The sequence below is a fragment of the Sander lucioperca genome, chromosome 5 (assembly GCF_008315115.2).
Source record: "Sander lucioperca isolate FBNREF2018 chromosome 5, SLUC_FBN_1.2, whole genome shotgun sequence".
NCBI lineage: Eukaryota > Metazoa > Chordata > Actinopteri > Perciformes > Percidae > Sander > Sander lucioperca.
Genome location: NC_050177.1, coordinates 20,709,881 through 20,723,676, shown reverse-complemented (window position 1 = coordinate 20,723,676; position 13,796 = coordinate 20,709,881). Strand labels below are relative to the sequence as shown.

The 13,796-nt window shown below is 41.8% G+C and overlaps 1 protein-coding gene across 3 annotated transcripts in view; it reads right to left on the bottom strand.

The window, feature by feature from the left end:
• Positions 1-13,514, bottom strand: part of cadm2b (cell adhesion molecule 2b) — a 181,709-nt gene extending 168,195 nt beyond the window's left edge. Inside the window, exon 1 of one of the 3 annotated variants that reach the window (XM_031297478.2) lies at positions 13,121-13,514. In XM_031297478.2, the coding sequence (XP_031153338.1) occupies positions 13,121-13,181 (61 nt within the window). In that variant the 5' untranslated portion in view covers positions 13,182-13,514. The remainder of the gene's footprint in view (positions 1-13,120) is intronic. The other 2 variants (XM_031297476.2, XM_031297477.2) reach the window with 2 other exon arrangements.
• Positions 13,515-13,796: the final 282 nt, after the last annotated feature.

Here is a 13,796-nt window from a genome sequence, read left to right as displayed (position 1 = left end):
TAAAAAACACAAGACATCTCTGCCGCCGAGCCGTCATTAAAAGCGACGTCAATTAAATATGACGAGCAGCACCACTGCGTCAGCTGTCTATTGTTTTGTCATACGCTGCATTTTATGATCTCTGTCAGAGGAGCAGAAATGTCCATGACATCTTCTATATATTTACTTTAAATTCAATTCACAACGTGGATGAAAAGAACTATACAAATATAAAGGCTAGGCATATATTATATACACACAGAACGCACTCTATCTGCGTGGATCAGCCCTTTATCCGAATAAGCATAACATCTACCACCTTCCACCCACCTGAACAAATTATTTTCTCCGATTTAGAGACCCGCATGGACGTCTAAATGGCCCTCGGCTGTCCCTGCAGGCTCCGTTGTTTTTTAAATGATGTATTGTATTAATGTAAAATGTTTTCTATAACAATTTACTTTAATGATTAGAGATGCTGTTTGTAAAAGTTTCCATGCGCGCAGAAATGCCACTGCAGCTGATATTGTCGGATATTTAAGCAGCAAAACTAACTGTAGTTACAAACTGGACAGAGTAAACAGAACTAGACCTTTAGATTCTGAAATGATCCTAGTGAAGTTCAATTTCCGTTTCTCGAGCGGATCAGACCATCTTACAAATGAAGCAGTTTGTCCGACAGCAGCTCTGATGCGTTCACCTTTTAGAGAACGTTAATATTTTCCTCGTTGACTGTGTATTATTTCACCCACACGCCATTAATCAGAATGTTAATTTGTATGATCTGACCGGCCCGATCCGTTAACCACGGAGCCGCAGATTCTCTCTCTCTCTCTCACTCTCTCAGTCTTCCGCGAGGATACATCAGTGTATCCTCGATTTCGACTCCCCCGAGGAGCCTCCTCGATCCTCACTCCTCGATGTGCATTTCAGGAATTGGGACGTCCTTCAACATGGCGCGCTGACAACGATTTCCCGGGTCGCAAGCCGGAGAATCAAGGATCGAGGAGTCGAAGAGGTACAAATTTGGGAACTGGGAAAAGCCCACTAAATTGCCTTGAATGTTATTGCCTGTCTGTGTATGATGGCCTCTGTGACGGACAGGTGCACCTGCCTGCTAATGCTAAATGTATGCTGGGTTATTCTACAGCTCCGCGTGACCCTGAGAGGGATTCAGCAAGCTGAGGATATTAATGTTTTCATTTTTTGCCCCACCAAATGGTTACAAGCCTCTCTCTCGCTCTCTCTCTTCAGGTTTTTCTTTCAATCATTTTTATTTATTTTCAGGGTCTTTAATTTTGTATCGTGCATAAACCACATCAAATCATATAGCCATAAAATGCAAAACATCGCCCTGGAATAAATACATACATAATACATAAATACATACATAAATACATTCATTTGCCATGATTTGCTGCTTACAAGTCTATGAAAATGCATGACTTATTCCAGCAAGCTATCAAATTACCAAAGATAGTGCAACAGAGTGTCCTTTATCTGGAGCTCAGACGTCCAGCCTGACTGCTCGACTGAAGGGGCTTTATGAGCACAGCAACCCAGTGGTGCAAAATCCTACCGACTGTGTGAGACTCATGGAATTTCTGTGGCAACCCATAAAAAATAGAAACAACTAAAACCAGTGGCCAGCATGTATAAAACACATTCATTTGCATTTTGAACACCAACGTTAAGTACATCAATATGCACTAGGGCTGAACGATATGAGGAAAATATGCGCTAACGCTGTTGAATATCGCGATAATGATATTACTTGCGATAAATAAACAGATATTAAAATGTACTCAGTTCTGCCTTTCTGCTGCTTTCAGTATTCTGTTAAAATACAACTAATTGCTTGTTGGATTTAAAACAAATTAAAGGAAATCATCTCTAACATTTTATTGAACAAACTGAACATTGAATTGAAAAGGCACCACTAAAAAAGAATGACATTTTAAAGTGTAGTTTTCTACTGATATTTTCTTTCAACTAACACAATCGCAATATGGTGCACCCTTCCGTGAAGTGTTTATTGTACCACTTTATATCGCGATGATGATAAAAAAAATATATATATATTGTGCAGCCCTAATAAGCACCAACTCTGAATACATTTTCCAAAAGCTTGACCACAGCTGCCCTTCCACTGAGGACTTCTGTTTCTTAATACTGAAGCTTTATACTAACAAATTCACAGAAAGGACAGGTTGTGTGAACTTAATGCACATTTGAATCATTATAGCTAAATAAAATGTAGGTTACATAATGCTACTAAAACAAAGGCTCCCCAGCATATTCTCCATATTGCAGCTTTGTTAGTGCACTGGCAAGAAAAGACCCTGACATCACTCAAAACAAGTACGGTCACTTCTGGTCAGTCTGCCAGGTGTTTGGTTGCAGTGTGATACCTCGCATAGTCAAACACTCTTTTTGGAAACCTCCCAAACATGCACAGCACAAGCAGAGAATGACATATATTATGGCAAACACATAATGAGGCTCCCAATATTTCATGGTTAACATTGTGCACTCAACACTTACTCTTACTGGCATTAGCCAACATTTGTTTTGTTTTCTTGCAGAATGAGGACTACTTTTTGTGAAGATGCCTTCCACTTCTGTGATAATAATCAGTGAAGCTCATGAACATGCAACAGAAAACAAAAAGGTGACATAACTTCAAGGTGGCGTCCGCTCTTAAAAGAATGACTATAATAGATTACAAGCCCGCCAGGTCAGCGACTGGTGTATGGCTGTCATTTCTGAACAAAAAAAACTTTGTTCATAGAGAGACTGCAGCAAGAGGAGAAAATGGAGATCATCACACAGGCTAAATGAGATTCAGAGGCTCATCCATAGTCGGGCACAAAGCCTACTTCAACAGAGATGAGGGCCAAGAGAGACTGGTAAAGGTCAACACTGAAAACAGGCATAAAATGAAGTATAGGCTTCAATTCAGTCCACAATACTGGAATGAAGGGAATGCATAAAGCTCTCACAGTACAGATGCCTACCACAGCTGAGTCTCATTCATCAAGACCTTTTATTTTATTCCATTCTCTGCAGATTCAGACTCAAATACAGTTTGAGTTCATTTTTAGATGATTTTAGGTGTTTGCAGTAGATATTAAGTAGGATCAATTCTGCTGCACCTTTAAAGACTATTGTTTGAAGGACCTTTAACCCTTTAGTGGTTGACTACATATCATATTTGCACCATAAAGATAGTGAAAATGTTAAGACATTAACCCATTAGCTTTTAGTAAACAGAGGAAAGATGGTCGGTTCTGGACATCCAGTCGTTTTAGGTTGAATACTGTCTGAAAAGATAAAGTATGACTTATGGGGTACAGGCATTTTCAAGCTTCGGCTCACTCCAGTTTGCACTGCTATCTGAAAAATATTTATTTATTTTCTAATTCCATTACTTGTCCGACGACTACAGTGTGTTGTGTTGTAAGCATGATGACTGACAAAATTCACTAGTGTGTTTGCATGATTAACAGAAAGTAAATCTTTGTCATTTATGTATTCACTTATTTCTTTTTATTAAAGAATGTTTATGTGACATTATAAAATAAATATCTTTATTTCATTAGGTTTGGGCCCACGTTTGGGCCACAGTTTACTAAAAAGATACAACACAGGAAGTGACAGTGCAGTGTTCTGAAATACATCAGCATATAGATCATGAGCAGACAGACTCACAATGCTATTTTACTCTAATAATCTGCCTCCAATTACAGCTGGTATGGTGGTCAATGTGGTTGCAAATGATAATATAAAGGATACCCAAACTATGAAGTCAGTCTCATATATATCGACGATGTTTCACTTCTGGGATTGTTCCGGTGCTGCCGGAAATTCCGCTGGATGAACCTCATTTCAGCCAGATGTCCCGTTACCTTCCTCTTTCTTTGTGTTGGCGTTCTAAACTCCGATTTCTGAGGACTGTGGTTAACTGCTCCTCAGATCTCTGCAGGGTAAATCCAGACAGCTAGCTAGACTATCTGTCCAATCTGAGTTTTCTGCCGAACGACTTAAACAACTTTTGTACGTACATGTGTTCCACCAAAACAAGTTCCTTCCCGAGGCTGTTTTGCAGAGGTGCCATCATAGTGTCTGGGGCTTAGCGCTGCCCATGACGATTGTGATTGGTTTAAAGAAATGCCAATAAACCAGAGCACGTTTATCTCTCATCCCGGAATGCTGTGTGGACTAGCCAGACCTTCCTCTCACAGTATCTGCAAATGAAATAGTTGGCTCTGTGGGTTTTAGCTTCGGCAGCTCGTCGTTTAGGTTTAGAAATATTGACTCAGCTGTCAGAGCCTATATTAGAAATACATGTAAATGATGTTTAATGGTGGATTTCCCCGTTAAAACAGGTGCCTCTTCAGGAGCCTGAGATTGATGTAAGCACTGCTATAACCACTTTTCAGCGTGACAAATGGTGGCATTAAACTTATGAGTATCTTGAGACAGGCTTCTTGGCAAGTAGACCTCTTACCCTCTTTGGTTCAAATACGGGTCAAAATAATCTTTAATAGTGTAATTGCCCTTACAGTCTATCAGCTTCATTGCTATAAGCTGATACCCACTCAGAGGGGGCATTGCGTGTACAAGTGCTATGACAAAGAGCATGGTGAAGGGAGACTGACAGCACGCGGCGTAGTGGGGGCATCGAGCAGCTCATCTTTAAGCCCCTTCCTCACTTGTCTGAGCACATTTGCCTCTGGCTCGAGGCTTATCCCTACAGATGTATATCTGTCAACAGAAAGCAAGCAGGGTAGCAGCGGCTCTTTTGGAGCACTTTTGTCCCCCTTTTTACTGGATTATTCATTTGCAGTGGTATACAGCAAAGCACCAGAGCCAGCACTTGGCAGCTGGGAGACGCTCTGCAGGGATAAGCTAACCCTCAGCAGTGAGGAACGGGTATCCGTGACTGTAAACCACCTTCCTCTGCCATACCTTGCCTTCAGCTCTGCCAGCTTAGTCCTGCTGCCTGATTATTCCGAGCCACAGGAGATGCGCCCATGCATACATTTCACAGGCTCGCTGTGTCTCACCATATGTGACATTTTGGGTTCACTTTCGCTTGGGTCCAATATGTATTCATTTCAAGAGATGTTCAATACACCCAGATCCTAGCTGAAACAGAACTCAATTTTCGGATAAAGGAACAGAGTAATGATGCACCAACTGCCATAATACACTCAAAATGACACTTCTTCACATCTATGTCCACTGTCGGAGTGTTGTGAAAGCTGCTGCTGGAATCAAGCATTTTAATGGTAGATATGGCTACCCCTTTACTGCATTCTATAATAGGCTATGTGCTTTCTGCCCCAGACAACTGCAGGCTGCACAAGGAAGCTAAAAGGAGACATTTGATCCTTGAATTTTAATCCTGAGCCTTTAAAATTCTGAAAACACAAGATTTTGTTTTTATACATAATGAATATTTTATCAATATTTTACACTATTGTTAGGCTGGTGAAAGCTGATTGGATTTTGTGACATAATACTCACAATCCGAACCAAATGCGTACAGAAAAAGTGTTCAAAGTCATATACTGTACATTCAGTTTATTTTGCTTATCCGTTGGGATTACCATCCTGATGAATGCAAATGAAAACATTTAAATAATGCAAAGTATTATATGATATGTATATGATGTATACATTAATACAGTATGCGTGCATGTAGCACAGAGTAGTGCATACGTATTTTTGAAAGAGCTTTGCAGTGAAATTCCATTGCATCAGTGTTTCAAACATTGCCTTCCTGCTAAAAGATGCCAGTAAAAAAAAAAAGCTCTGGAATAGCATTTTGATGATTTGAAATTGTTTGATTATGATTAAATCATGACATTCAAAACACTTTTACACAGCTGTTATGTTGGGAAATTGATAAGGTCTTAAGGATCATTCATTTGTTCAGCTGTCTGGCAAATGTAGCATGGTTCGACGTTTCGATGTTTTGATGATTAAGATGAAGAACTTTTCAATACCACTCCATAACTTTGTATAACAATATGTTATTCATACATAGCTCATATATTCACATGAGCTAGTATGAATAACGTGAAACAATATTTAATGAATTCAATCTAATAATCCCAGTACACAGTTAACCCTAAAAAAATGGATGGGTGTTCTCTTGGGCCAATATTTGAAGGAAATGTCAAATGTTTTACAAGGCACTTTTGCATTTTTAATGACTTGCCTCAATTGCCTCCTTAATCAGGGAAGATTATTTTACATTATGAAAGAATTATTCATCATCAAGCTCCTTGTCTCTCTTTCTCTGTAGTTTTGATGTCGGTGGTTTTGATACTAGATTAAATGCTGTAAAAAAAAAAAAGAAAAAATGGAGACACTTTCATTTATTCGCCGTTTTCCCCTCATTACTGCCCCTACACGTTATGGCCAAACACACACCAACGCTCAATTGTCACCTACAGGTTGTACTTGCCAAAATATCTCACGAGATAAGAAATGATGAAAGGCTACATGCTCAAAGAAAGTTCCCCTCGGCGGTATGGGAGCTTTTTGGGGCTCTGTAAGAAAGGAAAGTGATGAAACACTTGAGTGGAAGGAATGTCAGACCAAACCAGAGAAGCCGTGTGACCAACAAAGAAACGCATGGATCATAAAAACTTACATTTCTGGCACTAAGTTTAGCCACACCACATGGCTAATTAGCATTACTAGCCTGCCTGCCACCTAACCTGTTAACTGGCTCTGACACGTCCGTCAGGCATCAGCATTAGAGAGAAGACACACCAGCCCGATAATTGGGCGTCGGGCCGTCTGGCGAGGTCCGTGACTCGAGTCTGTTTGGTGTGTCCGTGCTCCACGTGCCCGTGGTGTTCATTTGGGCCGACCTGACATGTTCAGTCGGGGACAGGGCAGTCGGGACTCGCCCGGAAATGGCGAGCGGATGAGCCGCTCAAAATCTGACGAAAATCTTTTAAACTGACCTTTGTCAATCTGAAATGAAGACAGATTCAGCAACTGCACGGCCTATTTCTTGCTTAAAATGTTTTCAGAAACACGTTTCAGTGAACTATTTTAGTACAATATGAGATCGTATTCTGAACAAGCCACCATGACAGTCTGTGAATTTCCGGAGAAATAAGACCCACGTGACGCGTTCGTCCAATCAGCTGCCGGTTTTCATTTTCTGGGAAATAATCAGACTGTTAATGGAAACGATACAGAGCAGCGCCGCCTGCTGGTATGGAGACGTATTACGTTTCGCGCACGTGCAGAGCGTACGCTCAAGTCGGCGTCGCCTCAGTGTGTTCTGAGGCATTTTTTGGACCTCGGGACCCGACTGATCAGTCCCACTGGCTTTTCTGCCGACGGTCGGCCCGTCTGGTTGGTGTGTCAGGGCCCAGCTACCCTCGGTGAAATACGTTGTCATGACTCTGCTGTAGTGACGCACCAACACCTCACAGAGTGGCACAATTCCCCACTGGTGCACAAGACAGTGCCTCACATCAGAGCAGGAGCACACAATAGAGAGGAGTTAATAGATTACAGTAACTCTACATAGGAATCAATCTATTCTGTAGTCACCACAGCATATTAAACATTTATGCAGTGTAGCACTCCATAGGCTGCAGCTATAGATAAGAGTCCGATGATGCATTTTAAAAAATACTAATAGTGTAGGCCTAGTTGTTCTAAGAAGGATGAGCCTGCATGAAATGACTCTCAGCATTATGGAGCATGAACAGAGCTGCTGAGGCTGAAGTCTTGTCTACAGTATCACTGCAGTGTGTGATGCGCCGCACTGCAATTTAACTGTCGATTAGGCTGCGAACGCACAGAAGACGCATGAACCTTATTACTTTCGCTGAGGAGGTTCTCTTTTCAGTCCCATTTGTTGGTTTTGGTTGTCTGTAAGCAAACACGATATCTACATTTTTTGTTTTACAGATCGTAATGAAATTGTTTAAAAGGTTAAGCCATGGTCTGAACTAGATCTAGACGCACATCAGCAGCTTATTAAATGGACTTAACACCGCAAGATAGGGAATTCTTTCCATTCTTTTTAAAACACAAACATGTGTCCAATAATTCCCCACATCTGTGTATCTTGCAGCAAATCCTGATCCCAATGCAGATTGCAGATAAAACATTTTTTGACTGTTTTAATAACAAATTTGGAGGTGTGTGCTAGGGATGTCCCGATCAGGTTTTTTTGCCCTCGAATCCGAGTCCGAGTCATTTGATTTTGAGTATCTACCGATACCGAGTCCCGATCCGATACTTCTATAATAATTCAACTTTATAATACCTCCAGACCGCAGACATACTCGCGCTTTCCGCTTCAAGCTGCTTCCGTGTTCTACTTTGCCGGCATTTAACCAATAGCGTCTCTGCAACAAAGTGATGTCATGCCGCACGCGTTGCTGTTTCTGTGTGGAGTCAAAAGGGTCTAACTCTGTGCCACCGCATAACTATAGATGTGTTAAAAAATAATGAGAATATATATACATATATATCCGAGTCCTGATCAGGAGGTAACGTCCGATTCCAATCGAGTACGTGATCGGGCCCGATTTCCGATCATGTGATCGGATCTGGACATCCCTAGTGTGTGCTCTCTACACTGACTTCTGGGGCACTGTCCTGGGCGCTCCTAGTTAATGTGTCTAAACTTAAACCACATAGCATAAATATATATAATGTAGCCCTTGAATTGGGCACTACTGCATCTTAGAGTTTTTGGCTAGTGTTCTGCTGTCCATTTTTATTCAACACTCTTAGTGTTAGCTAATGATGATAATAGTATTATAGGAACACATGCTTATCCTTGCAGCTTTTAAACTAATGCTGTCAGTTAAACGCGTTATTAACGGCGTTAATGCAAACCCATTTTAACGGCGTCAATTTTTTTATCACGAGATTAACTTTCTTTTTGGCCTAGCAAATTTTGTAGTTTTTTTCACATGCTGTTCCAACAACTAGTAACGTTAGAAAAACTACAACACCACACCGGATCTAGCTAGACCGTAAACAAAACAACAGCCACGCGGCTTGTGAGCCGGCCAAAGAGTAGTAGGCTAACGTTACGTTTTGAGTGGATGGCGAGCGCGAGACGCCGAAATGGATGCCAATAAGATTCTGAATGGAAAGTTTACTTTTAAAAAGTTGCCAAATGGTTCCATTGACAAGACCAAAGTGATCTGTGTGTTTTGTCGTTGTGAACTGAGCTATCATCGCAGCAAGTCCAGTCTGAAATACCACTTGATGGCCAAGCACACAGCTGATGCCAATTCTCCGCCCCCTCGTCAAAGCCAGGCGACAAAAGCACAAAGCAAGCCAATCCACTTTTCCATGTTGATAAGAGCATTAAAATGAGAAAAAAATAATTGGACAAAAAGAAATCTAGGGACATTTAGAATAGATTAAAAATGTGCGATTAATTGCGATTAATTACAAGTTAATTATGACATTAATGCGATTAAATATTTTAATCGTTTGACAGCACTAGTTTCAACTCTTGCTGTCCATGTTACAGTATAATATATATTTATAGATGGATTCTAAAGCATGGAAATCATAGGTTTTGCACACCCTCTTATACAGCCAAATGTTGAAACAGCATATATAATGCAACACTTTATAATGTCCACTAAAAGGCATAAAGAGGGTGAAGAGCACAGCCATAAACTAGGTTGTCCATTGTAAGAGCAAAGCCACCTTAAGTATGCAATAATGGGATACTCCAAGTTTGGTATTTCTACTCTCTTTTTAAAGCTAAACTTAAATACTTAAATCTTCAATCCCACACCAACATTAAAGAACCATACCAGTGATTTTCATATAACCTACAGCTCACATACAGTACAGTATATTACTTCCCATCTGTTCTCACGAATCATTCGTACATATAGCTATGAAAAGTAACGCACTGTAATTTGTATGTATTCCACGTATTTATTGCTCCATGCACCACATTGAGTGCTGCTGTTTAAGACTGTTCTGGTCCACATAGGTAGGTGGTTGAGGTGGATAGGTAGGTCACAGGGCTTTCAAGTGGGGGTGGGGGTGGGGGTGGGGCAGGCTTCACGTCCCAGGGAAACCAAAAGACTTTCTCCCAGAAAACGCATGTTCGTGTCCCGAAGTACTACTTAAGGGGCCGGCCGGCGCTCGTCATAATTTCGTAGGATATCACATGAATTGTTGTGCATCAGTTTCCGTACTATATCGTACCAACCCGTTCATGAGAATGCGTTGTACTTTCAACCATTTCCCAAAGCATACCATTCGTTTCAACTGCTACCATTCATTACAGCATTGCAATCATCCAGCAGAACCTTTCAAAACGAAAGGTAATCCGTAGGGGTTTCACGATTTTGATTCTAAATTTGAGCTTTCATCATGACACACCCAGTAAACCTGGGCACTGACAAAAGTTGTAAGGCCATTTATTTGTTCTTGTGTGGTAATGTTCTGCAAAGACAGACTGTTTGGAAGTGCTCAAGGGTCTGCTGCCAAACAACATTTTGATGCAATGTTACCACATTCACATCCTTTTAATATTATCGATATTTACGTTAATTGTGTACGGCTTTCCTTACAACATACTGTAGCCCATGAATGCAATTGTTATTGAAAGCCAATTATTATATCACAGACAACGTCTTCTTGAATGCGAAAGGTTTTCAAAACTAGTTCCATGTATCTGCGAGTTCATTTTCATTTCATACTGACACTAACTTGAATGCCTGCTTGGATGGTAGGAAATAATTTACTGTAAAGTGATCATATTATGCTTTTTGGTTTTTTCCCTTTCCTTTATTGTGTTATATATCTTTTTGTGCACGTTATAGGTTTACAAAGTGAAAAAGCCCAAAGTCCCCCCCAAAGGGACTTACCATCTCCAACAGAAAACACTGTTCACAAACTGCTCCAAACAGCTCTATTGTAGTCCAGCCTTTACTTCAGAGACAAACGTGGTCACTTTGTAACACACGTTATAATGCTCGCCTAGCTGCTAGCATGGCACGCCCTCATACTCTGCTTCTGACTGGCTAGCAGTACTTACTGCGCATGTGCAACTCCCAACAAAGATGGAACAGAAGTGAGAGGTCTCACTCTGTAGCTAAAACAGAGAGCTCAACACACAGGGTGAAAAGAGGAGCTGCAGCAATGTGCAGTACAACAAACATATGGTGTTTTGTGAAAATTAAACCACATAGACCTATTCTGAAACAACCTCTAAATACAATTATGAACCTGAAAATGAGCATAATATGGCGTGCTTTTCAAAAGATATGCAGTGATGCAACGTCTACACAGTTTATAATTAATGGACTGTAAAAAAATGCTAAATCATGCATGATCATTTAAACCCAACCACGATCCACTCCACAGGGGAGCACTTGTTGAGAGGGCACGGCACCAGGTGGATATGTCTGGATCTATCATCAGGTCACAGCTGGATGTACTGCCACTTGATGGCATCTCAAGTTGGACATCTCATTGAAACAAATGTTTGGGATTGAAACTTGCAAAAGGGAAAGACAGCTTGACTGACAAAAGCAACATACACCAAGGCAAAAAAAATAAATAATAATGTTGTAATTCAAATAAGAAATGTACAAATCAGTCTCATAAGATTTAACACCATTAAGCTGCCTAGCATTTGAGTTTTCTTCAACACATAATGGTCTGACTTGGACTAAATTTATTTGACTAAGTGGCAAGAGGCGATGCTCAAAATCTGAGACTGAAATAGGACTCATCTGAGAGTTGATTTTGGATGTGATGATGCTATTTGTTAATGAAATGAGCAGCCTTATAGAGCCTCTTACGGACTTAATGGCCTGTGTTGGTTCTGAAAGTGAGGTCCTCAAGCGGGGATCCTCGACAGAAATGGTTCTTCTTTATTTCTTGTAAATCATAATAATCAGCTTTATATGATGAACACTTCAATCATAGGACACTCTCACTATACTATCCATTGAGTCCTCCCTCCTCCCCAGTGTAGGCTACTGAATTAGTAATGACAACAACAAAATCTGATGTCATGTGGGACTACATTTTATGAAATTGTAGTCAGCAGGGATTTTCTTTTGCTTTGATTTGGGAGTTGCTGACAGGAACCCCCCCTCCGCTGCAGACGTTATGTTTCTGCGCACTGGTCGCCTACGGGGCGGTGGCTGCGCAAGCATGTCCAGGAGCAGGACGGTCCGTGGGGAGTTGAGGGAGTTGGCATGTGGAGACACACTGATGTCTGGCTGCAGAGAGCCATCACATACTCAACCTCACCTGCGTCTCATCCCAGCAGCCCAACTTTGAATGAGCGACTGCATGGCTCGCGCTGTCAGTAAACGCATGCCGACAGTCCTGGAGAATGCGTCCGCGCGCGCGCGCGCGCACACACACACACACACACACACACACACACACACACACACACACACACACACAGTGCGCAAACTGGCCGTGCTGGCGACAAAAGCTCAACTCAAATGCGGCTAGATCGAAGACCTCTTGTCACCTCTGTTGATTTAAAGTCGTGTGTGAAATGACTTGGAAAGGGCCCAAAACGGACCCGATGGTACGACTTAAAGACGATCCACTCAATGACACGAGTCTCCCAACAAACAGGACGCGTGCCAGCAGCTGCTGTAACCTCTCGTGCATCCCTGCGTGTCAGCTTCAGGGGACACAGCTGCATGCGCACACAGACTGGAGGCGGCTGATCATCTGCAGCCACGCTGCTCCATCTCTTTCACTTAATAAGAAAGGAAAGGGGCAACATCCAAGTTGTCTCCGGCACACACCACATAAACTTGAGTGCAGCCGCATTCTGCTTTTCACTGAGCCGCACAATTCAACTTCCAGGCATTCCAGCACAGTCGGCTGTGCTCTGACAGCTGACAACGACGGAGAGCCGTCCTGCGGGGCCAAAAACTGCTGCGCAAACACACATCATGTTTTTTTTTTTGTTTTTTTTTTAAAGAATTGGGGGGGGGAAAAAATCAACTCTTTTTCTACTGAATACTTGCACTCACGTGCGCCATGGTCACATATGGTGTTTACACTTAACGCAGCCCCCACAGCACCGCACACCACGCCCGTCTATATACAGCAACATCCGCGCAGGGCTCACCTTTAAAGACGCTCGCACAGAGGCTGTAGAGGATGAAGATCAAGTGCTGCTTGGCAATCATATTCTTCTCGTTTCCTTCACGGTTGTTTTGTATTACGTCGACACTCCACTCGCCTGTCTCTTGTCTTCTTCTTCTCTCTCTCTCTCTCTCTCTGTCCAAGCTTCTCCTCGCGATGGACTTATCCAGGTAAACGGCGCAGTTTCGGACTGACTGAGCGGAGTTACATTGATGAACTCAGCCCTTTTTTTTCTCTCCAGAGAAGTCCCTGTGTGTATGTTCGCAGATCCGGGGCGGCAGTGAACACTGTATAGTCTTATAGCAGGACGGCAGAGATGCTCGTCGGCAAAGTGCAGCCCCTGCCTCCCTTTATTGCCTTTCTCTTTGACTCGCTGCAGAGAGCAAGAGTCCCGCCTACGCTTTTTTTTTTTTTTACTAATGAAGACGCTTCACCAATGGAGAACACCTAGAAATAGTTCGGATCTCTGGTAAACTGTCAAAACAATTGCACCGTGCATTGTCACAAGGCTTACTTTCTTACAGTAAATTTCCCGAGGGGAACATCAGTAATCCACTGAGCACTTATAGAAAGATAATTTAGCAAATGTCACAGTAGAACAATATGCCTCTGCAGGAATATGATTCATAAACATGTCATTAAAAAATAATAAGGTCATA